This window comes from Artemia franciscana, chromosome 3, assembly GCF_032884065.1.
Source record: "Artemia franciscana chromosome 3, ASM3288406v1, whole genome shotgun sequence".
In the NCBI taxonomy this organism is placed as follows: Eukaryota; Metazoa; Arthropoda; class Branchiopoda; order Anostraca; family Artemiidae; genus Artemia; species Artemia franciscana.
The window spans coordinates 17,295,131-17,322,588 of NC_088865.1; the positions used below are offsets into that span (position 1 = coordinate 17,295,131).

General features: G+C 35.4%; 2 protein-coding genes across 3 annotated transcripts in view; one reads left to right on the forward strand and one right to left on the reverse strand.

Annotated features, from left to right (window-relative positions):
* Positions 1–24,317, reverse strand: part of LOC136024957 (lateral signaling target protein 2 homolog) — an 83,131-nt gene extending 58,814 nt beyond the window's left edge. Inside the window, exon 1 of the mRNA XM_065700557.1 lies at positions 24,300–24,317. The gene's annotated coding sequence lies outside the window, so the exon portion shown is untranslated. The remainder of the gene's footprint in view (positions 1–24,299) is intronic.
* LOC136024956 (uncharacterized) overlaps positions 1–26,426 on the forward strand; it is a 30,031-nt gene extending 3,605 nt beyond the window's left edge. For both annotated transcript variants that reach the window (XM_065700554.1, XM_065700552.1), the window contains exons 2-3: positions 2,529–2,726; positions 16,457–26,426. In XM_065700554.1, coding sequence (XP_065556626.1) covers positions 16,568–23,767 — 7,200 coding nt within the window. In that variant the 5' untranslated portion in view covers positions 2,529–2,726; positions 16,457–16,567 and the 3' untranslated portion in view covers positions 23,768–26,426. The remainder of the gene's footprint in view (positions 1–2,528; positions 2,727–16,456) is intronic.
* The last annotated feature ends 1,032 nt before the right edge of the window (positions 26,427–27,458 follow it).

Here is a 27,458-nt window from a genome sequence, read left to right on the forward strand (position 1 = left end):
TATATATATCTATATTCACAGGTAGGACACAGGGACACAACTACAATGGCGCGTAACGATTTACGCGCGCGGGTTGGCTTGGGGGGGAGCGCGAAGCGCCACCCCAACAGATAGTTTATATATATACATATATATATATATATAAAATAAGTTGTTTGTCTGTGTGTCTGTCTACTGACGTCATGTTTGTGTGTCGACTGACGTCATGTTTGTCGACTGACGAAATTACAGACCGGGACATCAGGACACAAATGACGACTGGGACACCGGGGCATAGGGAATATAAATGACGACCGGGACACTCAAAGAGAAAGTGACCGGGACACAAGGAATGTTCGATTAGCAATCACCATCAACAAAGCACCAGGACACAAATGACGAGCGGGACACAGGGAATATAAACTATCTATATAAAAATAAGTTGTTTATCTGTGTGTCTGTCTACTGACGTCACGTTTGTGTGTCGACTGACGTCATGTTTGTCGACTGACGAAATTACAGACCGGGACATCAGGACACAAATGACGACCGGGACACAGGGAATATAAATGACGACTGGGACACTCAAAGAGAAATTACAGACTGGGACACCGGGACACAAATGACGACCGGGACACAGGGGGATATATAAATGACGACGGGGACACAAGGAATGGTCGATTAGCAATCACCATCAACAAAGCTCAATGGCAATTATTAGAATAATGAGGTATAGATGCGAATACAGATTGTTTTTCCCATGGACAATTATATGTTGCATGTTCAAGAGTCAGTAAACCTGACAATCTATTTATATGCACGGACATTGAGACAGCCAAGAATGTTGTATATTCGCAAGTTTTACATAGTTAAAAATATATATATATATATCTATCTATATTCACAGGTGGGACACAGGGACACAACTACAATGGCGCGTAACGACTTACGCGCGCGGGGGGCTTGGGGAGGGCGCGAAGCGCCCCCACCAACTATGTGTTGGGGTGGTTGCGAAGTGCCACCCCAACAGCTAGTATATATATATATATATATATATATATATATATATATATATATATATATATTATATGCAGTTGTATTCTACAACTGCTACTACTTCTATTAACAACTCACTGTAGCAGAAATACACCTGAAGCCAACACAGCTGTGCATGTTCCACCTCCCTGCCAATTTTCAAAGATTCCTCTTCCCATCCCATTTGGGGATTTGACCCTAGGCAATTGGACAAAAGGGATGGGCTTTGGCACTTTGTAATCCCTTATCTACAGAATATGTCTTAGCCATCTAAACCTTCCTTTCACTATAGCCCTAAAAGGTGAGGAAGAACCAGATCTTTTGTCATCGTTACTGTTTGACATACACTCAGTCAGACTGGTGCGTAAAAGATTCCATTGTCAATTCCTCTGAAAAATATCTCACAAATGCTCCTTTGTCCTCCAAAGCACCCACATTCTGGAACCATGCTTGACCACTGTCATTACTGTAGCTACCATTCTTCTAATCTTGATTGGTAGACTTATCCTCCTATTCTTTCCAACTTTTTTTCAAGTATGAATACACACCCTGGGCCTTGCCTATTCCACCTTTAATATCTTAATTGCATCCATCATCTTTACTAATAATATTACTCAGGTAAGTGAAGCTGCTTGATTGATATTATCATTACCCAACACCTCTTCATCTTCACTTATTCCTAGTCTAAGCAACTTAGTCCCCTTGATATTAATTTTTAATCTAATCTTGCACCCTGAACTCTCAAAACCTTCAAAACATTTGTATTTTGCCAACATTCCATCCATGGTTTTAAAACATGAGCATAATCTAAGTCTAAAATTAATGTTAAAATGGAGAGTTAAAATTTAACAGAGAAAAAGGGTTTAATTAAACAAGCAATGAACAAAACATACTAAAAACAAAACACAACATAAAACATTAACTAAAGAATTTCCCAATATTTCAACTCAACATCTGAGAGCCCTTATCAACAGGGAAAAGAAAGAAAACAAATAACCTTATAATAATATGAAACCTAAATAAATAAGTGTCTTTAAATAACAAGTAAATAATAATTGAGTTTTATTTATTTGTTTGTCTTTTTCTCTGTCTTGCTGTGCTGTTGCTTTTTAATGGTTTGAATTGATTTTTGTTTTCTCTCTTATTTTTTCCCATTGATAAAGGCTCCAAGACGTGGAGTTGAAATATTTAGAATTTTTTTTAATAATGGTTTTTGTTGTGTGTTATTTTTAGTATTTTTTTGTTCACCGCTTGTTTAATTAAACCCGTTTTTCTTTCTTAAATTTTAAATGAAAAATCAGTGTGGTCTAAGAAATTATCTAGGAGAGTTACTTTCCCATCTGATTCCATGCTCTCTAATACCCTTTGGAATGCTCCTTAGGACAAACTATATCAAAATGATCCATAGAAAAGAAGATAAAATGCAAACCTGCTTAAATCCTGATTCAACATAAAGCCAGCTACTAACCTCATTTCCTACGTTAACTGCAGTATTAAAACAAAAGTGATTTCAGACACAAGTCACTGCCAAAAAGCTGCAGCTTGAGCTCAAAGACAAGAGGGAAAAATTAAAGACACGCCAGCAAGATCCACTAAATTCTTTTGATCAACTGAGTTATGGAAAGACGCAGAAGGTGGTAGGAGACGCTTATATTATTCCACAAAGTACACTGCAAGATTTAAAAATGGGAAGCAGATGAATATTAAACAAGGTAAGCTTAGGTCAAGCTAGCCTAGAATATTGTTTCATCTGAGTAAAAAGGACTAAGCAACAGTTATGGCTATTTAACTTTCAAAGTCTATCCTTTGCAAACCATAATATTTAATTTCTTACACAGTTGACTGTGAGCTAATCTCAAATACAAAATATTTGCTAAATAAGTCTCATCAGGTTACAGTGGTAATACTTGTTTTCATTCCAGTATTTTATGTATTGAAACATTTTATATGTTATGGTAATTGATACGTAAAGATCTCTAATCAAAAAGCCTTTTGATTTGCTGATATTGTTGGCATCACTTGATTTACCAAAAAAGTCAAGCCTGTTTCTTGTAGTAGCAGGTTTTGGCTTATAGCCTAGAAAACTATTTCCTGCTTTGCTTGGTTGGTGATTCTAGTAGATTTTCTTTTCAGTATGATCATCATTCCATCTATTCCAGCCTTAAACTTGTTTGTGTTGCTCCTCCACTTATTTTTGCATACAATTTTGTTTTAAGTGTGTTTTGAAAATAGGAAAAGGAATTTTCTAGTATTATTATTAGTTTTTTTCTTATTTTCGCTTTTTCCATGCAATTCAAACGAAGATGCCTTTCTTACAGAAGTACATACAGATTGCAATTCAGCAAGTTCAGCCTCAAATTGATTCTTAACATCAGAATTACAAACTACTTGCAGGATAGACTGTATAGGTTAGCCTATTTATAAATATATATATTCTTTTTTCCACATGTAATATTGGACAGCTCATTATAAGAGTAACGATGAGAGCTGCATGTCATACCCAGAAATTGTCTATTTTCTCTTATATTTTGACAAGAAGTATTTTTCCTTGGAACTTGAAAAAGGCTCATTTTCTACCACCTTTCTTGGTGCTTTTTTTTTACTTTAGGCTTACTAATAATGAGACTTCAATAATGTCGAGATCTAGCTAGCACTAATTTGACTATCAAAAATTTCAATAAAATTTTCTTATTGGCATCACTATTCAGGAAATTCTGTGAAAAATCCGATTGACCCAACATAGTGCTAGCTAAATGTTGCTATTAGTAAAAATCCCATTGTGAATGCACCATTTCCTCTCTTCTTCACCGTCTTTTGCTCTTGCTTCCACTCTCATCTGTTCTATATTTGTTAATGTCTTTCTTTTGCTTGATCTTTTTTATTTTTATTCATTTCCAAATATTTTTTACAGTATCTATTTTCGTTTGGGTACACATGTACAATCCCTTAAAAAGGAGGAGTACCATTGCATTTATCGTATGGGGATTGAAAAAAAAGGTTGGGTTTGTGACTAAAATTTCTTAATTTTCAGTGGAGGGTCTAAAAGAACAATCTTTGGGATTAACGGGGACTTCGGGACTAAATATGGTAATTTGCAGGGACTTTTCAACCTTAGTATGTTGCTTTTGAGTCGGTAAAGCTAGCAGGATTGCTTTGGTGACATTGGTCCTGCCAAACATAGAGCTATAAATTCAGGCAGAGACATTAAGAAAGGTCCTTGAAGTCCAGATTCGTGGCCTCAGCTGTGGAAGCTGGTTTTAAACAGTACTTCAAAGATAAAAAAAAACCTCTTGAAAATGGTGTCAAACTTAATGAATTTAATATTCCTTCTATTTGGTTCAGAGTAGATGAAATCTCTATGCTAAATAATCAAGAGAAAGGTGGCTACACAAAAGTGTTTGCTGCTATAAGTAGAAAAAAACGAAGTTAAATATGTTCTTAATGGAAAAGAAGGACAAACTGTTATATTTTGCGTTAATGTTAGGCGGGAATTCCTGTCTTCCATGGTCTTATTTAAGAGAATCAGGAAAGACACAAAAATATTAGAAACCATACTAGACGGTCTCATTGATTAAATCTAGTGCTATGCATCAATTGACATGCTTCTGTCTGCCTTTTCAGAGAACAAATTCACAAATTGGTAATCTCACAGTCAGAATTAGCAAATCTCTAAAAAGCCAAATTATAATTTTCTTTGAAAGCAAGTCCCCATTGAAATATATGAAGAACTATCAGGGAAAAGTAAGAAAAGTTAGGTTTATATCTGTTTACCCCAAACAATCCAAATTTCGTGAGACCCGTAGTCCGAATTTATGACTCGTCTGTCCGTTCTCTAAAACTCGTGGCTCGTGTGCCATTTTCTTGGGCCTCATGGTTTAAAATAGAAAGAATAGTTTATTTCGTTTCTTGGAATCATATTCAGACTGGTAGACCGCATTTATTTGCCACCTTGTAGGTGACCTTGCGTGAAGTAATACCGCTGAGGCTGTTTTAATGATGGTTTTTAGTTTGCATGTGAATTTTGATCGTAAAACTTTTGCGAATCATTTTTATGCTTTTAGTGTTGTTTTTTTTTATTTAGCTGAGAACGACTATTAGTTATGTAGATTATATCTTTGCATTTATCACTTTCTAGAAGCATTCCTCATTTTTTGGCAGTCTTTTGCTCTTGTATGAGGGCAGTTTTATCTAAGGGAAAGGGGTGCCTCCCTCTATATAATAGGAAGGGGTTTGAGCATCTAGCCAAATATTGAGGGGATGTATGTTTAACAGTTGATCCTTTTGCTGAGTGAACTCGAGATTTTAGTAAAATGCCGGGATAACTGCAGTAAAATCGGTTTAAAATGCAGACAAAATTCAGTTCCAGCAAAATTCCCGTACTTTCTGTTACAGTTTTATAATTTTATTTTCTTTCATTTAATTTTACTTGCCGAAAATATCTGAGAAAACGTTGTTCCCACCCCTGCGGTGTTTCTCTCTCAAAGGGAATTTTTTTCTATCCACTGTCACGTCTGAATTATGATTGACCTACGGACTACTTCTGAAAACTTTAGCCGACTTCTCTAGCCTTACTGGAACAGTCAGCTACGTCACTAGATTTTTGTTATTTATAAAGTAAAGAAGAAGAAGAAGATAATAGATTGGGTAGCTTATTTTGTGGGGCAATATTATATGGGGCAAATGATCTGATTTTCAGGACACACGCCTCGATTGTCTACAGTCTATGTCTTGCTTGAAGAGGCATAAGAACATACCTTCAGTATGTTCCAAGCCACTCAGGTACTGAGTGGCTTGGACTTAACTGGTAACCATCAGGCAGACGAAATTGCAAAAAATGCTCTAAATATTGACCAGCCAAGCGGGAGACCGATATCCATTAGAGACATATATCCCTGGAGATTATCAGAGTAATGTTACATAAGAATAAACCAAATTTATCTCCCTTCCCCAATAAGCACCTTTCTAAAATTTATCATAGAATTCGGTCTGGCTCAAATGGGCTAAACTCTCAGGCTTTTTGTATCAATTTCCTAATTCAGGTGGCTCAGTTCCCTCATTCCTTCTTTGCAGACATTGCAATATAAAAAAATGAAACAATTGACCGTTGCCTATTTGAATGTAATATGCTGACGTCAGTATACCCTGAAATGTAAACTTTTTAAGTTCTTCGAACACAACAAAATCTCACTATCAGCTATAAGTCTAGCAGACCATACTCACAGAGTGAGTCAAAAGGAAAAGGACTAAATAGTCTCGACTGAAAAGCCCATGTTTGCTGAAATAGAAGAAGAAGAATGTCTCTGTTTGATTATCTGTGACAAACAGCGCAACGCTGCCCAAGCAAAGAGCGAAATGACTTCCTTGTATTTTTTTATTAGTAGGCCACTTCCTGTGGAACCGGTGATCGTAGAAACTTTTGAGGGGTTCATTCGACCGGATATTGGAAGGAAACTGGAAACTAAAAAGAACAAACTTACGTTAAGTTTGAGGTGACTTTAGTTACTTTTCCTGATAGTTTTTACGCTGAAATTTGGTTTGCGCTTTGCTGTATGCGTGACATAATCTGTCAAATGGAGCGCGAAGGAAATAAATTTTGAGTGTTTTTTTTTATCTCTGTGCTTTCCTTAAATTGGGTATAAAATTTGGCTGTTTCATAAAACCGCACATTTAAAACTGAGATCGCCTTTAATTTGAGTGTAAAGTTAAATTTGTAGATGTAGCAGGGAATTGACATGGGCCATAGGCACTCACGATTCTCTTTTTTATGTCTCTTTTTGGTTTTAATATGACTACTTTCATCTAAAAATTATCGTCTTACGTTTGTATTTTCAAGAAATCATTTGTTTTGTAATAGCACTGCGTAACTAAGGAGAGATGTGACCTTTCGTATATTACATTTTTTTTTCTCACCGGGCTAGTTGATAAAGAAATCCCTAAAAAGTTTGAAGCTTATTCGATGTAAAATTAAAGCATTTGTCAACTTTTTGAGACTCGAAATGAACCATTCGAAATTCGCTCGAAAATTATCCAAAAACTTTTGTTCCTGATAAATTGTTTTTCGAGCGAGCTTTTAAAGATTGTTCATTATTCCAAGATTTCCAGTGCTTCCCAAGATTATATTCTGGAAGTGACAAGTGAACCCGAGGAAGTTCAAATACACTATGTGAACCTGAATTGCGAAAATCTCGGGAATGACCCAAGGGATCAATTTGAAACTTCGAGGGAGTATTAGAAAGGGGGAGAGGGTCAAATGGACTTCTAGCTATTGACTTGAGGAGAGGATCAGAGTAAATCAAAAGGTAGTGTGTGTCCCTTCCGTCGACATAACATGTCCGCAGTTTGCTGGGAACAGTTCGGGGGATGGGGTTGAAATTATGCTACACTTTAAGGGTAAAGAAGGGGAACAATTTGACTACAACTATTTGCAACTGTATCTGTTTGTGAATACGATTACTTGCAACTGGAACTGCCAGTAATGGCGACTGCGACTGTTGCTGCTAGTGATACTATTGATGTTATTACCACTACTACTACAACTCAGGGGCAGATCTAGAATGAAATCTTGGCGGGGCCCAATGTGACAGGGACACCAATGAGTAAAATCTTGATGGGAGCCCAATGTGACAAAGGTGCCAATAGTTGACCGAATTGACAAATTTGTTCTAAAAAAGAGTGAAAAAACAAGAAAGAGGACGCCAGAAAAAATGTTGGGGGGCTCAGGCCCCCGACCCCCCTGGATCCGCCAGTGCTTCAACTATTGAAGTAATTCTAAAGAGTTTTAGGTGCATTCTGATTGTTGAATGATTTGGTGCAGTACCTCAGAAGCAGAATCTAAAGAGTTTTAGGTGCATTCTGATTGTTGAATGATTTGGTGCAGTACCTCAGAAACAGAACAAGCTATTAAGTTGAAAATAGCATGGTTGCAGGGATGCCTGCAACCTAGTAAAGAGCGAACCACGACCCATAGTAACCAAATGTTGAAATTATGTTTAAAAAACTGTCTAGTGAGAATGATTGCCATTTGTAGCTGATTCAGTATTGTCAACCATAATTTTGATCAATCTTAATAGTAAAATGTTATGTATGAAACCAATTTACAAGAATTTTGAAAAAGAGCCTGAATCTCTTAAACATAGTATCGGATCAAAGCGAAAACCACGCAATTGGTATCGTCATTATCAAATACCCAATAAAGGTAATTTACATCCTAATACCCTAATACATCATAGAGAGCTGTTTAAAGGCTCATTTAAAAGTAAATTTTATATCTAATCGCTTTTTTATTAATTTGACATTCGACGATAAGGCACCCAAAAAACGCTTTTTGAGTTTCATTTCTGGAATCGAAAAGTTAAGAAAAATGAAACGGGCAATATTATCATCTCCATGGTTTAAAACCCTGAGCCTGAGGTTTACAATCCCCCCTCTTCTGCATTCCCTTCTCCCAGCCCCCTTAACATTTCTCACAAACCACCTACTGACTAACAGAACTGGTAGGGTACTGCAACATCATAGAGAGCTGTTTAAGGTCTCACTTGAAAGATGATTTTTCATATGACGTTATTTTTATAAATTTGCTTGATAGTACAGTCACGAACAGTCATACGGAACCAAAAATGGCGGTTTTGTTGTCATATCTAGAGTAAATTGCTAGTTAACATGAAATTGGTACCCTTATAATCACCATGGTCGAAAACCTTAAACCTGAGATTTTTAATTCTCCCTCTCGTATACTCTCCCTCCTATCCCCTTAATAAATTTCATAAATCGTGGGCTGACTAGCAGAAGTAGCAGGGAACTGCAACATTGTGGAGATATATTTAATGGCTCATTTTAAAACTCGATCATTTCTATGTGCTCTTTGTTCTTTATTATTTCAATTAACCTTAAGAGTTACAGTTTATCACTGAAAGAAATTTGCAGGAGTTTCAGAAAAGGGGCTGAAACCCCTCTAAAATGATTTTACTTTGAGCATTCGTAATTGTCGCCTATCTCTGGTTCAACACACCCATGGACTGAGTTACGGTGAACATTTGAATAAAGTCGATATTGGAAGATCAGAAAGCTTTTTATCTTCTTGGGACCCAGCTAGTGAATTAAGGCTCTAAGTTGTAGCTTACAATTATCAAACCTGAAATTTTTTGCTCACGTCAGTTTTTCGTTTTTGTACTGTTTTTCGCACTTATGTCGAATGATTTTAGTTCTCCTAAACGTAGAGTTCAAGAAGCAAAAATAACGTTACTTTCTTATGAGATTAAATAAAAAAAAAACTTGTTTTTTTTAGCTGAAAGTAAGGAGCGATATTAAAACTTGAAATGAACAGAAATTACTCCGTATATGAAATGGGTTGTCCCCTCCTCAACGCCTCGCTCTTTACGCTAAAGTTTTTAATTGTTTTAAAAGTAGAATTGTGGCAAAGAGTCAAACCTTAGCTTAAAGAGCGAGGGATTGCGGAGGGGACAACCCATTTCATTTACGGAGTAATTTTTCTGTTCGTTTTAAGTTTTAATATCGCTGCTTACTTTCAGTTAAAAGAAACTAGTGTTTTTTATTTGATTTCTTAACGTTTTTGAATTGATGCATGTTTGATTTTGGCTCTCCGCACATAAATTATTAGATGAAATTTCCATATTAATTCTTTTTTTGGCTAAATGCCTTTCTCTTAGTTTTGATGAGACGATTTTGAGAAATAAGGGGTGGGGAAGGAGGTGCAGTTGTCTTCCAATTTTTCGGTTACTCAAAAAGGCAACTAGAACTTTTAATTTTTAACGAACGATTTTATTAGTATAAAATATACGTAACGTAAGAATTAACTTACGTAACAAACTTTTATAATCTTATATTTTTATTATGTATATGAGGGGGTTGGTCCCCTTGTTAATACCTCGCTGTTTACTCTAAATCTTAAGTTTTGTCCCAATTCTTTAAGAATGACCCCTGAATCAGAAAGGCCATAGAATAAATAGTTGAAATTACTAAAAAATACTTTAGCATAAAGAGCGAGGTATTTATCTCTTCCTAAATACCTCACTCTTTATGCTAAAGTTACTTTAGAACCTCTCATATGCTTAATAATCTCTGTTCGTTTTAAGTTTTAATGCTACTCCTTACTTTCAATTGAAAAAACCTTTTCATGTTTATTTTTTCATTGTTTTTTTTATAGTAATGCTAGAAAATCGTTCGCCCTTTTCATTTAATTTTTCTTCCCACATGACGTATTCCTCCAAGGAAAGATCCTCCCACATACCCCTCCCCTCAACCCCACCCCCGAACCAAAAAAAAAATCCCCCTGAAAACGTCTGTACACTTCCCAATAACCATTACTGTATGTAAACACTGGTCAAAGTTTGTAACTTGCAGCCCCTCCCCCAGGGACTGTGGGGGAGTAAGTCATCTCCAAGACATATTTATTATGGTTTTCGACTATGCGAAACAAAATGACCATCTCAAAATTTTGATCCGTTGATTTTGGGACAAAAATGAGCGTGGGAGTGGGCCCAGGTGCCCTCCAATTTTTTGGTCACTTAAAAAGGGCACTATAACTTTTCATTTCCGTTAGAATGAGCCCTCTTGCGACATTCTATGACCACTCGGTCGATAAAAAAAAAATAAATACGAAATAATCGGTCGATAAAAATAAATACAAAAATAAATACAAAAAAATACGAAATTCCACATTTTTGTAGATAAGAACTTGCAATTTTTGCTAAAGGGTTCTCTGATACGCTGAATGCGATGGTGTGATTTTCGTTAAGATTATATGACTTTTAGGGGATGTTTTCCCCTATTTTCCAAAATAAGGTAAATTTTCTCATGCTCGTAACTTTTGATGACAAAGACTAAATTTGATGAAACTTGTATATTTAAAATCATCATAAAAATCCGATTCTTTTGATGTATATTTTAGCATCAAAATTCCGATTTTTAGACTTTCGTTTACTATTGAGCCGGTTCGCTCCTTACTACAGTTCGTTACCACGAACTGTTTGAAAACTTCAAGTCTTGCATTAATGCCGCAGAAAATTTGTTATTTCACATAAGACAGTATTTCGTAAACAATGGTATTTTTTATCTTCAAATTCTCAAAGATACAGAGGATACCCTTTGGACTCTGTTTGACAAAATTCCAGATTTCTACAGGAAAAGCCTTGATGTGAAGTAAAACCTATGCGTATATAGTGCTTTCTTTTAGCAAAAATTCTGACTTGTTTAGCTTCGTCGCCTCGAAACAAAAATCTTTGTATAAGGTTCATTGTATTTATGTTTAAATCTTATAAAAGGAGCAAAAATTAATTAAACAAGAGGTAAGAGCTCATGTGGCACTTGTGACGAGGCAAGAAGAGCCAGGAGCTCATATGGTATGAGCTCTAACGAAATTCTAAGATTCAATAGATTGATTTAAAAGGAAAATCAGACGCTTAATGCTGGTCAGGATTTAAAATAAGAGCTCTGAGTCACGATGTCCTTCTAAATATCAAAAATTCATTAAGATCCGATCACCCACTCATAAGTTATAAATATCCAGTTTTTCTAATTTTTCCTCTCCCTTTAGCCCCCCCACCCTATGGTGGAATCTGGGAAAACGACTTCATCAAGTCAATTTGTGCAGCTCCCTGAAAGGCCTACCAATTCTAATCGTCTTAGCACATCCAGAAGCACCAAAATCGCCAAATCACTGAACCCCTCCCCCCAGCTTCCCCAAAGAGAGCGAGTCCAGTACGGTTACGTCAATCACGTATCAAGGACATTTGCTTATTCTATTCACCAAGCTTCATCCCGATTCCTCCACTCCAAGTGTTTTCCAAGTTTTCCGATTCCCCCTCCAACTCCCCCCAATGTCAACAAATCTGGTCGGGATTTGAAATAAGAGCTCTGAGACATGAAATGCTTCTAAATATCAAATTTCATTAAGATCCAGTCACCTGTTCTTAAGTTAAAAATACCTCAATTTCCAATTATGTCAATCATGTATCTAGAACTTGTGCTTATTCTTCCCATCAAGTTTTATCCCATCTCTCCACTCTAAGGGTTTTCTGAGATTTCCGTTTTCTAAGATTTCTATTTCCCCCCTCCAACCCTCAATGTCCAAGGATCCGATTTAAATTGGAAATGAATCATCTGAGGCATAAGATTCTTCTATATCTCAAGTTTCATTAAGATCCGATCACCCATTCGTAAGACGCTCTTCATTCTAAGCGTTTTCCAAGATTTCTGTTTTCCTCCTCCAACCCTGTATGTCCCCGGATCCAATTCGAGTCGAAAATGGAGCACCTAAGACATAAGATCCTTCTATATATATCAAGTTTCATTAAGATCCGATCACCTATTCGTAAGATAAAAATACCCCAATTTTCACGTTTTCCAAGAATTCCGGTTTCCCCCTCCAACTCCCCCAATGTCACAGGATCTGGTCGGAATTTAAAATTAGAGCTTTAAAGCACAAGATCCTTCTAAATATCAAATTTCATTAAGATCTGGTCACCCGTTCGTAAGTTACAAATACCTCATTTTTCCGAATTATCCCCCCCCCCCCCAACTCCACCAAAGAGAGCAGATCCGTTCCGGTTATGGCAGTTACGTATCTTAGACAGGTTTTTATTCTTCCCATCCAGTTTCATCCTGATCTATCCGCTTTAAGTATTTTCTAAGATTTTCGGTCCCCCGACTGCCCCCCCCCCAAATTACGCTGGATCCGGTTGAGATTTAAAATAAGAGATCTGAGCTACGAGGTCCTTCTAAATATGAAGGTTCATGAAGATCTGATCACTCCTTCGTAAGTTAAAAATACGTCATTTTTTTCTAATTTTTCAGAATACCCCCCCCCCCCCAATAGAGCGGATCCGTCCCAATTGTGTCAGTCACGTATCTAAGACTTCTGCTTATTTTTCCACCACGTTTCATCCTGATCCCTCCAATCTAAGCATTTTCCATGATTTTAGGTTCCCCCCAAACTCCCCCAATGTCACCAGATCCGGTCGGGATTTAAAATAAGAGCATTAACACACGATATCCTTCTAAATATCAAATTTCATTGAGATCCGATCACCCGTTCGTAAGTTAAAAATACCTCATTTTTTCTATTTTTTTCAGAATTAACCAGGATTTAAAATAAGAGCTCTGAGACACGATATCCTTCCAAACATCAAATTTTATTAAGATCTGATCAACCGTTCGTAAGTTAAAAATACTTCATTTTTTCTATTTTCTCCGAATTAACCACCCTCCTCCAACACCGCCCCCAGATGGTCAAATCGGGAAAACGACTATTTCTAATTTAATTTGGTCCGGTCCCTGATACGGCTGCCAAATTTCATCGTCCTAGCTTACCTGGAAGTGCCTAAAGTAGCAAAACCGGGACCGACAGACCGACAGAATTTGCGATTGCTGTATGTCACTTGGTTAATACCAAGGGCCATAAAAACTAAAAAGTTTTTTTTTTATGCAAGTAAAGAATGAAGGTCAAAATTAAAAGGAACAAAATTATTGCTTCGCAGCTTATGCAATTTAAATCTGCATTATTGGTTCAAATAAACTGACTCTATATTTTCCTAAATTTATAAATTTCTGAATAACTATCGCTCTTCTGTAAATTGATCTTACTTGAAGTTTTGAGAGAATTAAAGTTGTGTTTTAAAGTTTACTGGTGTTATGGCTGGTGAAAGACATGAAAAAGTCTTGTATTTTCTGTTGCTAATCGTGTGTTGTTGCACCGATTTTGTGTTTTAGTAAAGCAGTAGTTTATCAGAATTCTATATGTATGTTGTATAAACTGCAAAGCAATACTTTTTGTTTGTTTCAAGTTTCATCTTTGCTCTTTACTTCCTTCGGAAAAGCTTTTTTTTATTTATCAGGGAAAGTCGAGGGAGATGTAAAACTAAATCAAAAGACACTATTTGCATCCAGATTGTGAGGAGGTACGTGTTTGAAATATTCCAGGAACAGCTTAGGGTACTACGTTTTTAAGTTTCAGGGTAGGTTCTTGGGTGTTGAACTATATCAGAAGTCACTTCGTGCATCGAGGTTGTCAAAAGGGTGTTTGTATGATATCTAAACAACTGCTAAGTTTATTAAGCCGGAACCTTTATGGGGTGTTTAACTAAATTAAAAAAAAAAAAAAACTATTTGAACCTAGGTTGCCAGAGGGGCGTATCTGCAATATTTCAGGAATATCAAAGGGTATTAGGTTGAAACTTTCAGGGCATGTTTATTGGGGGATCGAACTAAATCAAAAGACAATATGTTCATCCAAGTTTGTCCAAGGGTGTAACTTTGATGTCTCAGAAACCATTAAGGGAATCAAGTTTAAACTGTCAGGACACGTTTGAGGAGGAGGGGGGTGTATCAAACTAAATCAATAGAAATTATATTTATCCAAGGATGTCAAAAAAGTGTATGATTATCTGTGATGTACGAGCAAAGGACTAAGGGAGTCAAGTTAGTGCAACTGTTATTAAAGTTTGTTGTAAAACTTTGCTAAAATATTAATAGTAGGCCAAAATCTTAATTCTTATGGAGATTCATTTAAAAAAAAACTTTTTCCGTTATAAGAGGTCATCCACAGTAAAGTGAAGAGCTACATTAAACCTAAAATGAGCGAAAATGAAGTCAAATGGTAATTCAAGTTTAAAACGAGCATAAATCACTATCAATAAATAAGTGAAACTCAAAACGAACGGAAATTAGGAACGAATCGATACTACCATTAACATACTCTCTAAATTTCAAGCCTATATGTAAAACAATAGACTATATCTAAGACCTTGCCCCTGGGGTTGTTGGGTCATTTCATTATGGGAATCACATTTATTGGAATTTGTACTATTGCGAAAAGAAGGCTAACTCAAAATTTTATCAGGTTTCCTTGTTGTTTATGGGAAGACTGGTAGCAGAAAAGGGCGTAGGGAGGAGCTGGTGGCCCTCCAACTACTTCTGACTCTTAAAAAGGTTGCAAGAACTACAAAGTTTTTACGGCCAATTCATAACTGCATAATATATGGAAGCCATATTGCTCTTTGCTTAAGCAATGTTCTTGCAAAACCAATTGTTCTTGAAAATATAATCTGAAACGATCGTTTTTGCATGAATGTAGAAAAGTGATTTTAAAACTCAAAACAGACAGGAAACACCGAATTGCAAGGTCCTGTTGGCCACGTCAATTCTCTTTTAAATCTTTGAGTCTAATTTTACAGTTATATTAAAGACGAATCTCAGTCAAACGCGTGTTTTAAGAAACAACCAAACTTTAGGTCCTCTTTTAGGAAAGCAAAGGAATAACAAAACACTCATAACTTTTCCGCTATTTTCATCTTATAGTCACCCCAAGTTCTTCGTCAGAGAATTACGCTTAGGTTATATCTCAGAAACCGGTTTCATAGCTACAAAAGCAAGTGACGGACGGTACAATGCATTGGAATTAGACAAAATGTATTGGACTTTGACAGTATACACTGGACTTGTATAATTTGGGCTATATATTTGCGCAATAGGGGAGAGAGGGGGTAAGTTAGTTTTTCCCCCTCCCCCCTAATGTGCAAATATAGCCCAAATTATATTATTATGTAAACTAAAGGCTATATGAAGGTTATATTTCATTAGAATTAATTCACTTCACTTCTTAAGTGGGGTGGCTATAAGACATAACTACTTTTTTTCCTGTATGTTATATTTGATCGATTCTAATGTCCATTTAGTAAAGTGTTAGTTAATTTTGGCTTCAAAAGTAGAAAAACTGATAGAAAGAATCATAAAAGTCTTGTTCCTCATTTTAATTTAATTTGTGTTCCTTCACGGTTTTGAGTCATGTTGTATTTTTTTGTGACTAATACATCTTTGAAAATAAATTTTTTGTTAGTTTTAAATTTTTTAATAAATTAAATATTGCCAATCTAACATTTTCTTCTACTATCCATTCGAAGCCAAACTGTGCGTTCATTACTGTATTCGAGGAGAGGGGCTTGAAAGTGCATGATAGAATCCATATCAAGCTCTTTTATCTTATAGAAGGTCTTTAAAATCTTTCTTTTCTTCTGAATCTACTATGTTAAAGTAAAAATACATATGTAAAAACTAAGAGGCATCTCTTTGCTTTGAATTTTAGGTATTTCACTATAGCTTCTATTAATAATGCTATTTGAGGACGCAGAGGGTTGTATTATCCGTGTGTTCCACTCTTACTCCTAAACATTTTGGACGTTCTTTTGCCACTGCAGAGTATCAGTGAATAGTGCCAAAGCTCTCGGTTCTTTCAGGGTTTAATTTGGCTCTGTTTATGGCAGCATAATCCCTTTAAGGGTTGTCCTTGCAACCACGTCAAATATAAGCGTTGATTTGCATGAAATGTCTGCCAATATTGAGTAGTTGTAGGTAACATTTGAATGATGAGCCAAAATTTTAGATTAGCGATAGTTGTGTGCACTATTAAGGAATTGTATTTTTTTTGCAGAAAATAAACAACCAAATTCATTCTGAGAAGAAGCTTCAACTCAAGAATAGCAGTTTCAGTCAATTACCACCAGTAATTATTCTGACAGAGGAGGCAAGGACGGAAGTAGCTATGCTAGGCAATCAGGATGTAAACTACAGTTTAATTGACGCGGTTCGTAAAGGACAACTAGAAAGAGCCAGAAAGTTAATCCATTCTAACAACCATGTTAGTAGTACTAACTTAATTATCTTAGCATGTAAACATAACAAGGTAAAGATTTTAGAATATCTTCTTGGTATTAATTGCAAAATTCTCAGTAATTCATGTATTGGCGTTAGAGAAACAACTATCTTGCCAGACGATGAAGATGAAACCTGCCATAATGCGTTTTATTATGCTATACGTTCAGGAAATGTAGAACTTCTTGATATACTTATCAGTAAATGGCCAGGCAATTATTTTGCTGTTCATTTCAGGGAATTAGATGAAATTCTTTCAAGAGCTTATGAGGAATTAAAACTAAAGAACGTGTCATTGTCAGAAGAGATAGAAATTTATGTTGAAAACAAGTTGATAAACCTCCGTTTTTTCTCTAGTTCTTCTGATATGAATCAGAATGGAAAGAGATATATTTATAACCCGAGTGAGCGGATTGATTTAGTGCTTCAAAATATTTGCTTGCTAAAGGCCGAGTACTCAAATGCAGAAAAAATCGATGAACGTTTTTTATTCATAACAAAATTTGTTGCACAAAATATTCATATATTAAAGCGACAGTTGAAATCTACCTACGAGAGACTGCCTTGGGAAGAAATAGAATTTTGTTTGATCAGTTTTGTCTCTTCTTACATAAAACGACAGGAAATTAATCTTTTCTACAATGCCACATTGAATAAAAGTAAAATATTGATCCACTTAGAAAATTTTGCAAAGAAACTTAAAGAGGAAAAAGATATTTTAAATGGAGGAGACATTGATAAACTTGCTAATCTCCCAAAGTTAAAACGTGAAAAAGTTGTTGCAAAGATCGTTTGCAATTATCCTCAATTTGAGGAATTGTATAGCGATCATCAACAAATTAGGGATATTCACTCTTTAGAGAAAATAAGTGATTACATAAAGTTAGCGTTATCAGCTGATCCTAAGCAAAGGGAAGGACAGCTAATTATTACAAGGGTTTTACAAGCTATTGGGGAATATTTAAAAAATACTCTAGAATCTCCCAAGTTATCGAACACTGTAAGCGAACTCCTTCTACTATCATTACCAAGGAACACTAGAGAAGTCCTTATAGACTTGCGTAATTCACTGTCACATGCTTTTTCGCTCTCTAAAAGAACAGAGATTGAGGAATATACAGATGTTAACTTTTTTATCGGCGTTCAAAATGACACTAAGAGAATCGATAATGTAATTGCTGATATTCTGTGCAACAACAAGATTAAAATAATCAGAATATTACTGACGAAAATTACCAGCAGTGAAAGTCTGGAGGAGATAAAAGAAGTTGCTGCAATATTGAGTAACGTTGAATTAGATGGAATGATTACAGAGAGTTTTGAAGAGATGGAACACAATAAACTAGAAAATCTCATTAAAAAATTGAGTAATATTCTAACTGCCAAGACGAATTATGAAAATGAGCTGTTTACTAAAATTGAGAGTATGATCAACTCCGTAAAAACTAAATCAAAAAATATTAGAACTGATTATGTTAAGACGTTTGTATCTTTTAAGACCTTGTTTCAGGTTTTTTTGAAGGAAAAAAATATTGATCATAATGCTATTAGAGAAATGAAATTTCGTGCTAATAGAATACTGGAGAATATTCCTTTCCAAATAGAGTATTGCAATCTCAAAGAAATTTTTGAATTATTAATGGAAATTTCTCGTAGTGCCAGGTCAAGAATAATGGATGACCACCTTCATGAAGTAAAAAGATTAACTTATGAGATTCTTTTCATGGCATTGAATGAAACAGGGGACCTCAAATGGATTGAAGAACTAAGAAACAAGTTGAATGAGAAAGGCTCATGTATTCCTAAATGTAAACAGAGGAAGGTTTACAAAATAACACAAGAAAAATACAATAACCATCTTGAGCTGAAATTATCCGAACTTGAAGGTATTTTGAGGAAAAATGCATTAAGTGACAAGTTGACAGAAAAGCTCCCTTCCTACAAAAGGAATAAAAAGTTGCAAGCAATAGTAGAAATGCTTGTTCTTGATATAATGTCTCTTTTAGGCATGTCTGAAAGGTTCCTAGAAAACAATATTCTTTTTTTAGACGAGAACACTCCTTTGTTAACTGGGAAGTGTTTGCGTAATCACTTAGCGCACGACAATACCTTACTTGATGTATTATCATCAGACCCCTCAATTGCAGTTATCTTGAATGCTGAAAAACTCATTTCAGAAAATATAATACATAGTAAGCATAAAATTGGCAAGTCGTTAAGCGATGATCCTCCCAAGCTAAAAGATAAATACGATCAAAACCTCCTCACTATTACTTGGCATGCAAAAATGTTTTCTGCGTTGGAAGAAGGAAAACTTGAAGACTTAAAAAATTATCTCAGAAAAGGAGCAGATATCAATGCTAGAAATATTCACTCATCGACAGCATTACATTTTGCCGCTTCTGGACCTTGTCTCGATGTTATAAAATTTGTCATTGATCAAAAATTAGATCCCAATATTAAAGATATAAATGGCCAAAGTCCACTTCATATTGCTGCTGCACATGGAAGGAAAAATATTGTGGATTTTTTGGTAAGAGAAGCAGGCGTATATGTTGATGATCCAGATAACAGTGGCAAAACATCATTACATATTGCAGCTGAAAATGGTCACAAAGATGCTGTTGAAATTCTACTAAAAAATAATGCTAACACCAACACTAAAGACATGATTGGCTATTCACCTTTACACTATGCAATATTAAACAATCAGATTGATGCTGCTAAGATTATGCTTGAAAAAGAAGTAAATGTTGACATCAACGAGACTATGGGTGGTTTTACGCCATTACACATATCTGCAGAATGTGGTCATTTAGAGCTAGTTAATTTCTTACTTCAAAGTCGAGCAGAAGTTAATGCTAGAAACGACAGAGATTGGACTCCATTGCATGCAGCAGCATTTAATGGTCACCTTGAAGTGGTGAAACTTTTACTTACAAAGGGAGCAAATGTTAATGCTAGAGTTATCAATGGTTGTACTCCGTTACAGTATGCAGTGGAAAATGGTCATGAGATGATAGCTATTATTCTATTGAAACATGGAGCTAACGTTAATGCTATGAACAAATTTAATTGTACGCCTTTGCACCATGCAGCCAAAAATGGATTTGAGGAAATTGTTAAATATTTACTGAAAAATAAGGCAAATGCCAGTATCGCCACTCTAGAAGGTACAACTCCGCTACATTTATCTGTACAGAGCTGCCATCTAAAGATAGTTGCTACTCTTCTTGAGCATGGGATAAATATTCATGCTAAAGATAAAAATAATGCCACGCCACTGCACTATGCAGCAGAGAGTGGGCACAAGGCTGTTACTGAGGTTTTAATAAATAATGGAGCAAAAATAAATGATAAAGCAAAGAATGACATAACACCATTGCATGCAGCCTCTTTGAAAGGTAACACAGATATTATTGAACTCCTAGTTAGAAATAAAGCTGAAGTTAGAGCTCAAGACATTAACGGTGGAACACCATTACATGCAGCTGCCATGCACGGTAGTTATGATGCCATTCATCTTCTGTTAAAAAATGGAGCCGAAGTCAATGATAGAAATAATAGCGGTATGACACCAATATATTTAGCTGCTCTAAAAGGCCATGTAGAGGCTGTTATTCTCTTAATAAAAAATAGAGCAGATGTAAATGTTAGAGCTAATTATGGCTTTACACCATTACATGCAGCTGTTGTAGGCGGCCACAAAGACGTTGTTAACCTCTTAATAAAAAATAAAGCTAAAGTTAATGAAAAAGGCATTGCAGATTGCACACCGTTGCATCTTGCTGTGGAAGCTGGTCTTAAAGAAGTGGTTGAGATTTTGGCGGCAAATGGAGCCAATGTTAATGTTAGGAGTAACAACCTAACACCATTGCTTTATGCTATTAAGCATAACCACAAGGAGATTGTTGAAGTTCTTGTTGAAAACGGAGCTAGTGTTAATACTAGTGATATGCCTTTATCCTTGGCGGTGACTGCTGGTTACAGGGATGTTGTAGATATTTTACTAAAACATAAGGCTTTTATTAATGTAAAAGGCCCTGAAGACCTTACACCATTACATTATGCTGCTATGAGAGGTCACAAGGAGATAGTGAGTGATCTGATAGCAAGTGGAGCCGACGTTGATGCTATGACTATCGATTATACAACACCGCTGTATTTTGCTGCAGCAGAAGGTCATGAAGAAGTTGCTGAAGTTTTGATAGCAAACAAAGCTAACGTTAATGTTGTAAACGTTGAAGGTACTCCGCTTCATATAGCTGCAGGACGTGGCCATGTTGATGTCGTTGAAGTGCTTTTGAATAATGGAGCAAAAATTAATGACAAGGATAATATAGGCAGAACACCTTTAGAATTGGCAGTTTCACATGGAAGTGCAAGTCACTTGCAAGTTGTGAAAAAGCTACTTCAGCATAAAATAATGGACGTGAACGCTAAAGGCAATGATGGGTATACATTACTGCACATTGCTTCACAGGAAGATAACCTAGAAATGGTTAAATTTCTGGTAGATGAAGGGTGCAATATCAATGCTAGAAATTCTTCTGGCTCAAAACCTGTACATATTGCTGCTCGAGAAGGTCATAAAGATATTGTAGAATTTTTCCTTAGTAACGGGTTAAATATTAATGAATCAGGCGCATATAGTCAAACACTGCTACACTACGCTGCAATGAAGGGTCATCTAGATGTTGTAAGCTATCTGATAGTGCAAGGGGCAGACGTTAACTCCAAAGATACTAATGGTTGCAGTCCTATGCATATAGCTGCTGTCTTTGGATTTAAAGACGTGATTGAAGTTTTATTAAGAAATGGTGCAATTTTCAATGCTGTTGACAAGGATTATAGAAGCCCTTTAGAAATAACTAATAAAAAAGATGTCATCAATTTATTAGCACCAACCAAAGAGTTATTTGAGTCTGTGAAACGAAATAACTCTTCAGAGGTTGAGAATTGTATTAAAATAGGTGCATATGTAAATGCAAAAAGTACGGATTGTGGAACAGTATTACATTATACTGCATGGAAAGGTTATGATAGAATGGTAAAAATTTTATTACAGAATGGAGCCAATCCTAACTTGGCTGGTAATAAGGGATTTACTCCTATACATTACGCCGCTAAGTTCTCACATTTAAAAATTGTAAAAACTTTACTGTCTTATGGTGCGGTATATAATGCTGTTTCTGACAGTGGTAAAACACCATCCAAATTTTCTGTAGATAGAGATATAAATAGTCTATTTAAGCTAATAAGTGATTCATTTAGCAAAGTTAAAGATGGAGATGCTAAAGTTATCAATATGTTAAATAAGATAAAGGATATTGATACAGTAAAAGCAGTGTTGGGTGCCCGTAATAGAGAGAACAAAAGTTTAATTGTTGCTGCGATACATAGTAACTTTTCAAAAGTCGAACAGTTGAAGCAGATATTCCAAATAGACGTATCTGCTCAGATTCATTCAGCTTCGGTATTCTTGATTCAAGACAATTACCAAAAGGCCCTAAGCATTTTCAGAAGCGTATTCGAAAGAAGAAAAGAAATTCTTGGGCCAGATAACCCTGGTACTTTAGATATCCAGACATATATAGCCAAAGTGCTGTATAAGCAAGGAATTTACCAAGAAGCGTTAAGTATGTTTGAAGAGATTTTTCTGAAACAAAAAGACATTTTGGGTTTAAATGATAAGGATACTTTAAGCACAAGAAGTATGATCGCTTTAGTTCTGCATAATCTAGGACAAGACGAAAAAGCCCTATGTATTTTTCAAGAAGTCTGTCAGAGACAAAAGGAGATGCTTGGGTTAAATCACTCAGATACCTTAGACACTCAGTTTCACATGGCACTTGTATTAGATAGACTGGGAAAACATGATGAAGCGTTAACTATCAATATGGCAGTTTTTGAAAAGTTGAATGAAACACTAGGTACAAATGACCCAGCCACTGTAAGGGCCAAAAATAATATAGGACTGGTACTAGCGAGCCAAGGTAAATACGAAGAGTCATTAAAAATATATAGACAAGTTTTTGAAAGTAAGAAAACAATTCTAGGTATTAATCACGTTGATACCCTGAGAACATTATATAACATTGCTGGTGTACTTTTCAATCAAAATAAACATCAAGAAGCCTTGAAAGCTTTTCAACAGGTTTTAGATCTGCAGAAAAAAGTTTTACGACAGAACCATCCAGAAACTTTGAATACTCAATATAATATTGCAAATGTATTTTTTGCTCAACACAAATTTAACAGCGCTCTGAAAGTCTACAGAGAATGTTTTGATCAAAGAAAAGCTGTATTTGGACCAAATCATCCGAGTATTTTGGATATTTCAAAAAGAATAGAGATGATTAATTTTCAGTTTAAAGTTCAGGGTGTAGAGGAATCAGAGAATGACCATTATCTGCAGAAAGATATTAACATTGCTGCTAGTAAAGGTGATTTACAAACTGTACAGCGTTTGTTAGACGATGGAGCCAATCCCAACGATAAAGATATTGATGGAAGAACACCCTTGCATTACGCTGTGAGCATTGGACACAAAGATATTGTTAATATCTTACTAGCAAATGGGGCTAATGCGAATCAAGTTACTAATAAAGGTAATACGCCCTTGCACACTGCTACTTCCAAATGTCACAAAGAAATCGTTGATGTTCTGTTAAAACGTGTCAGTCGTGATAAATTAAGTGACTTTGTCAATGCGAAAACCGCTCTAAGTGGTACTACATCGCTTCATCTCGCAGCTAAAAGTGGCTCCTTGGAAGTTGTAGAATTGTTATTAAAGTCTGGAGCAACTTATAACATTGAGAACAAAGAAGGGAAAATACCTATTGATTTTTCTAAGGACCAAAAAGTTATCAACTTACTAAAATTAATTGAAGAATTGTTTAAAGACATACGAAATGGTAATGTTGAATCTATCAGCAAGCTAGAAGCAATACAACCTAATGAGTGTTTAGCTATAACAAATGCTCGTAATAATCAAGGGAATACATTATTACAACATGCTCTAGCGAATGGACACAAGATTCTTGCGAAAAAATTATTAGAAATGCTAAAAAAGTCAGTCCAAGCTTAGTCAGAAGTAAATATAGAAAGCGCATTTAAAAATATGGAACTTTTAACAATACTACTAGAGTATCTATGCATAGCCTTGGTTAACGTCATGTCATACTTAAATCAGTTACGTCGTCTAAGTTTGGGCAAGCTATTGGGGCAAATTAATGGAAAACTCATATAGAAAAAGTACAATCTTTTGGCAAATGGCCTATTTTACATTCCGTAGCCTTGCATTCCATATTTCATGTTTTGTAACCACATGGGCCATAGGTATGAAAAAGATTATAGAAAATACCGCACAAACTCAACATTATTTACAGAACTCAGCCCCTTTTTCTTCCCTACAGAAATCTTTCCCTGTATGTCATACCCAATTAAGTGCATTCCGCTATATCGCCAATTTCACCAAACTTTCACCAGCCTTACCCTCCCTTAAATATTTTCTTCGTTCTCCAATTGCTCTAAAATTACCCCTGGCGTTTGCTATTGCCTGTAAATTCCAAGGGAAGTTGATGCTGTGATTTAATAGTATTCTTTTTGAATCTACTGACCTTTCAATGTACATTTTATTAATTTTGCTACATTTCCCATTTCAATTCTATCCCTTCATTCCAGACACCTAACAACCGGCAACTAAATTACTTTCACCTGAGAACCCTATCAACTTTCACTTCTACTCCGCATTAATTTCAGATAAGCTGGTTTAAATTACCTATTATTTGATAAAATGATAACCTTTACCGTATATGCTATTGATCTAACCAGTAATTTAGCCTTAATGAAAATAATACGCGGTCATCCTTTAACGTCAAACTCTGGAACTTCTCACTTAAACTTAAATTATCTACTGAAATATCCTAAAGACACCTTCTATTTCATCTTCCTTATCACATCATTGCTTCATGTTGAATTTATTTGAACTATAATTGCGTCAAAGGATAGTGTACGGTAATGCTAAATTTATTACAGAAACTTAAAATTTTGCCAATACTAACTATTTTAATTTAAACCTAGCTTGATTTATACTATATGCTATGGATATATATAATCTATTTATGGTTGTATTAAAATAAGAGAAACGGTATAATCGGAAGGCATTTATTATTTTATTTAAGCAGGATTTTAAACTAAAGTTTAGTCTGTGTTATTTGTGAAGGAACACTAGAAAAGGCAAAAAAGTTCAATCAATTTTTTATGGGTTGTCATACTCAAAAGTAGTGTCAGAAGAATCTGTTTTAGTTGTGATGCTTTTAAGAATAAAGATGCGGCAGCTGCTAAGCTGCCGCTTATTTTTTTAAAATTAAAAGCCCTTTTTACTTTCCAAAAATTGGTTTAGAATATATCAAGATGAATTCAGTCGGAGATCATAATGCTGAATTTCATAATTTCTGCTTTTCAATGCCCTTGAAAACCTTGCCATTGAAATTGTGAATTGACTTCTAGGTAAAAGCGCTAGCTTTAACGCTACAAATAGATATGATGAAACAACTTTACTATGCTCGTTATAAAGCATGGAAGGATTTTATGCAAGAGTGGGGTGTCAATTGGGAGAAGGGGTATTTTCATAACTTCCTCCCCCCTCCATCCGCTGAAGTGAAAATATCATTTTAGGCATTTCATTTCAAAATGCCCTTTTTGTGTGTTCTTTGAAAAGTCGAAATTAACTACCCTCTCCCCTTTCTAGATTTTCAATCTCACCTCCCTTTAGTAGTTTTTTTTTTTATATGTCTATTCTGCTCGCAACAAATCTAGGACAGTATAATGTTTTTTTCTTTTTTTAGAAGAGCTGGTATATATAACTATCCAAATAAGAAAATTACATCCAAAAACTATTGAGAATATGCTAATTATAATTTTCTTTTCTTTGCGTGCTGGAGTATAAGAAGGTAATTACAGTTAAGTCAATTTTTGCATTTATGATAGCTTGCTTAAACCATATTTCTATGTTTAGAAATGCATTTCGGCAAAGTTTGTCTTTTTTGGCATGTCAATTGAATCTCATTTAAGTGCTTCTCTAACTTTTAATTCGTTTTCCCTATCAGTATACTTTTTTGAATGCACTATACCCTTGCTATCATTTGTATCATTTAAACTAGTGCGAACGTGCTAACTGTAATGCAGATTTTGTAAAATAAATCTTTTCTTTGTGTGCTGGGGTATAAAAAGATAACTAAATAGCTTTTCCATTTTCGCACTTATGATAGCTTGCTTAATCCGTATTTAGAGATGCATTTTGGGCAAGTTTTGCCTTTTTTCATCTGTCGATCGAGTCACATTTAAGTGCTCCTCTAACTTTTAACTTCTTTGAATGCACTATTTTATTGCTATCATGTATATACTGTGCTATTGTGCTTTTTTTCATTATTGTGCTTCTGCTAGTGTAATTTTTTCCCGCATATTCGTAATTTCTTTTTATTTTCTTCTGCATATAATCTTTCTGATTTTGCTACTTTTATAATATTTTTTTTATAGCACCCCGCCTTTTCACTTATTTCAGCATGTGTTTTTCGGTATGGTCGATCTGTTCTTCAATACTTAGTGATTGCTCCATAATTGTATTCTTTTTTTTAACTCTGTTTTAACAGAAACAAAATCTAGTTGTTTGCATTGATCAAAATGATTGTATGATATATATCTTGAATAAAGCTGTATCTGAAACAATGTGCTTTTTTAAGCGTTAGAAGGGGGATCTTATTTCGTCAGATAATTCCTTTTCTGTTTTTGTTCTGGAGTTTATATTATTCATCCTAGTAATGAAGGAATTGAGGTTGCTTTGGCTTGCAAACATTCAGATGCAGAAGCTGATGGAGTGTATCATCTCTTTGCCTACCAAAATTAGCGCAACAGCGCAGCCTAAATAAAGAGAGAAGTAGGATCCCTGTATTGTTGTTTATTTTTCTTCTTTTTTACCAAACCATTTCATATGAAAAGAGTTGTAGAAACTTATGGGGCGGCTCAGTCTATTGAAGGTGGAAAGTTCTAGTGCCTTCATTAACACTCAGAAGTGATTGGACGGTAACCAATCCCCTTCCTCTTTTTAGATCTCTACCCCATCAGCGATGGTCAAAATTTTGAGATGAATATCTTGTTTAAAATAGTGAAAAGTTCCAGTAACTATACCAAAGAAGATTGAATGACGGCCATAGCCCCTGGAGCAAAAGTTGTAAACTTATGGAATTTTCCCACTGTTTTCATATGTGTTTTATTACTAAGAAAGAGGGGGAGGGTGATCCAGGATATGTACGAAAAGGCTAAGGGTATCAAGTTGAAACTTCAGGGAGTGTTGAGAGGGATGTTGTATAGGGTTTAAATACCCTCAATCTGGTCAGTAATATGTGACTTCTGTTAGCATTGCCTAATACCGAATCGTACAACCATGAAACCTATTATTCTGAAAATTGAAAGATAAGACTCGACACGAGTTAGAAAAGATTAAATGGTGTTGAACTTGCTCATTTAAGAAAATACAAGATTGCATCAAATCTTGGAATAAGTACCAGGACTTTTTTCCTGGGGAGTTCCTCGAAACAGAAACTGGACGAGTCCATCTGCACTCCTAATTCTATTTAATAAATTGCAATGTAGTATGAAACAGATAACATACTAGGATATCTTGTGTATATTCCCTTAGCTTGTGGATCTTGGTCTGCTATATTAACATAATAATTCAAAACTCCCATCCATAAACAACAGGTGCACATGTAACCACA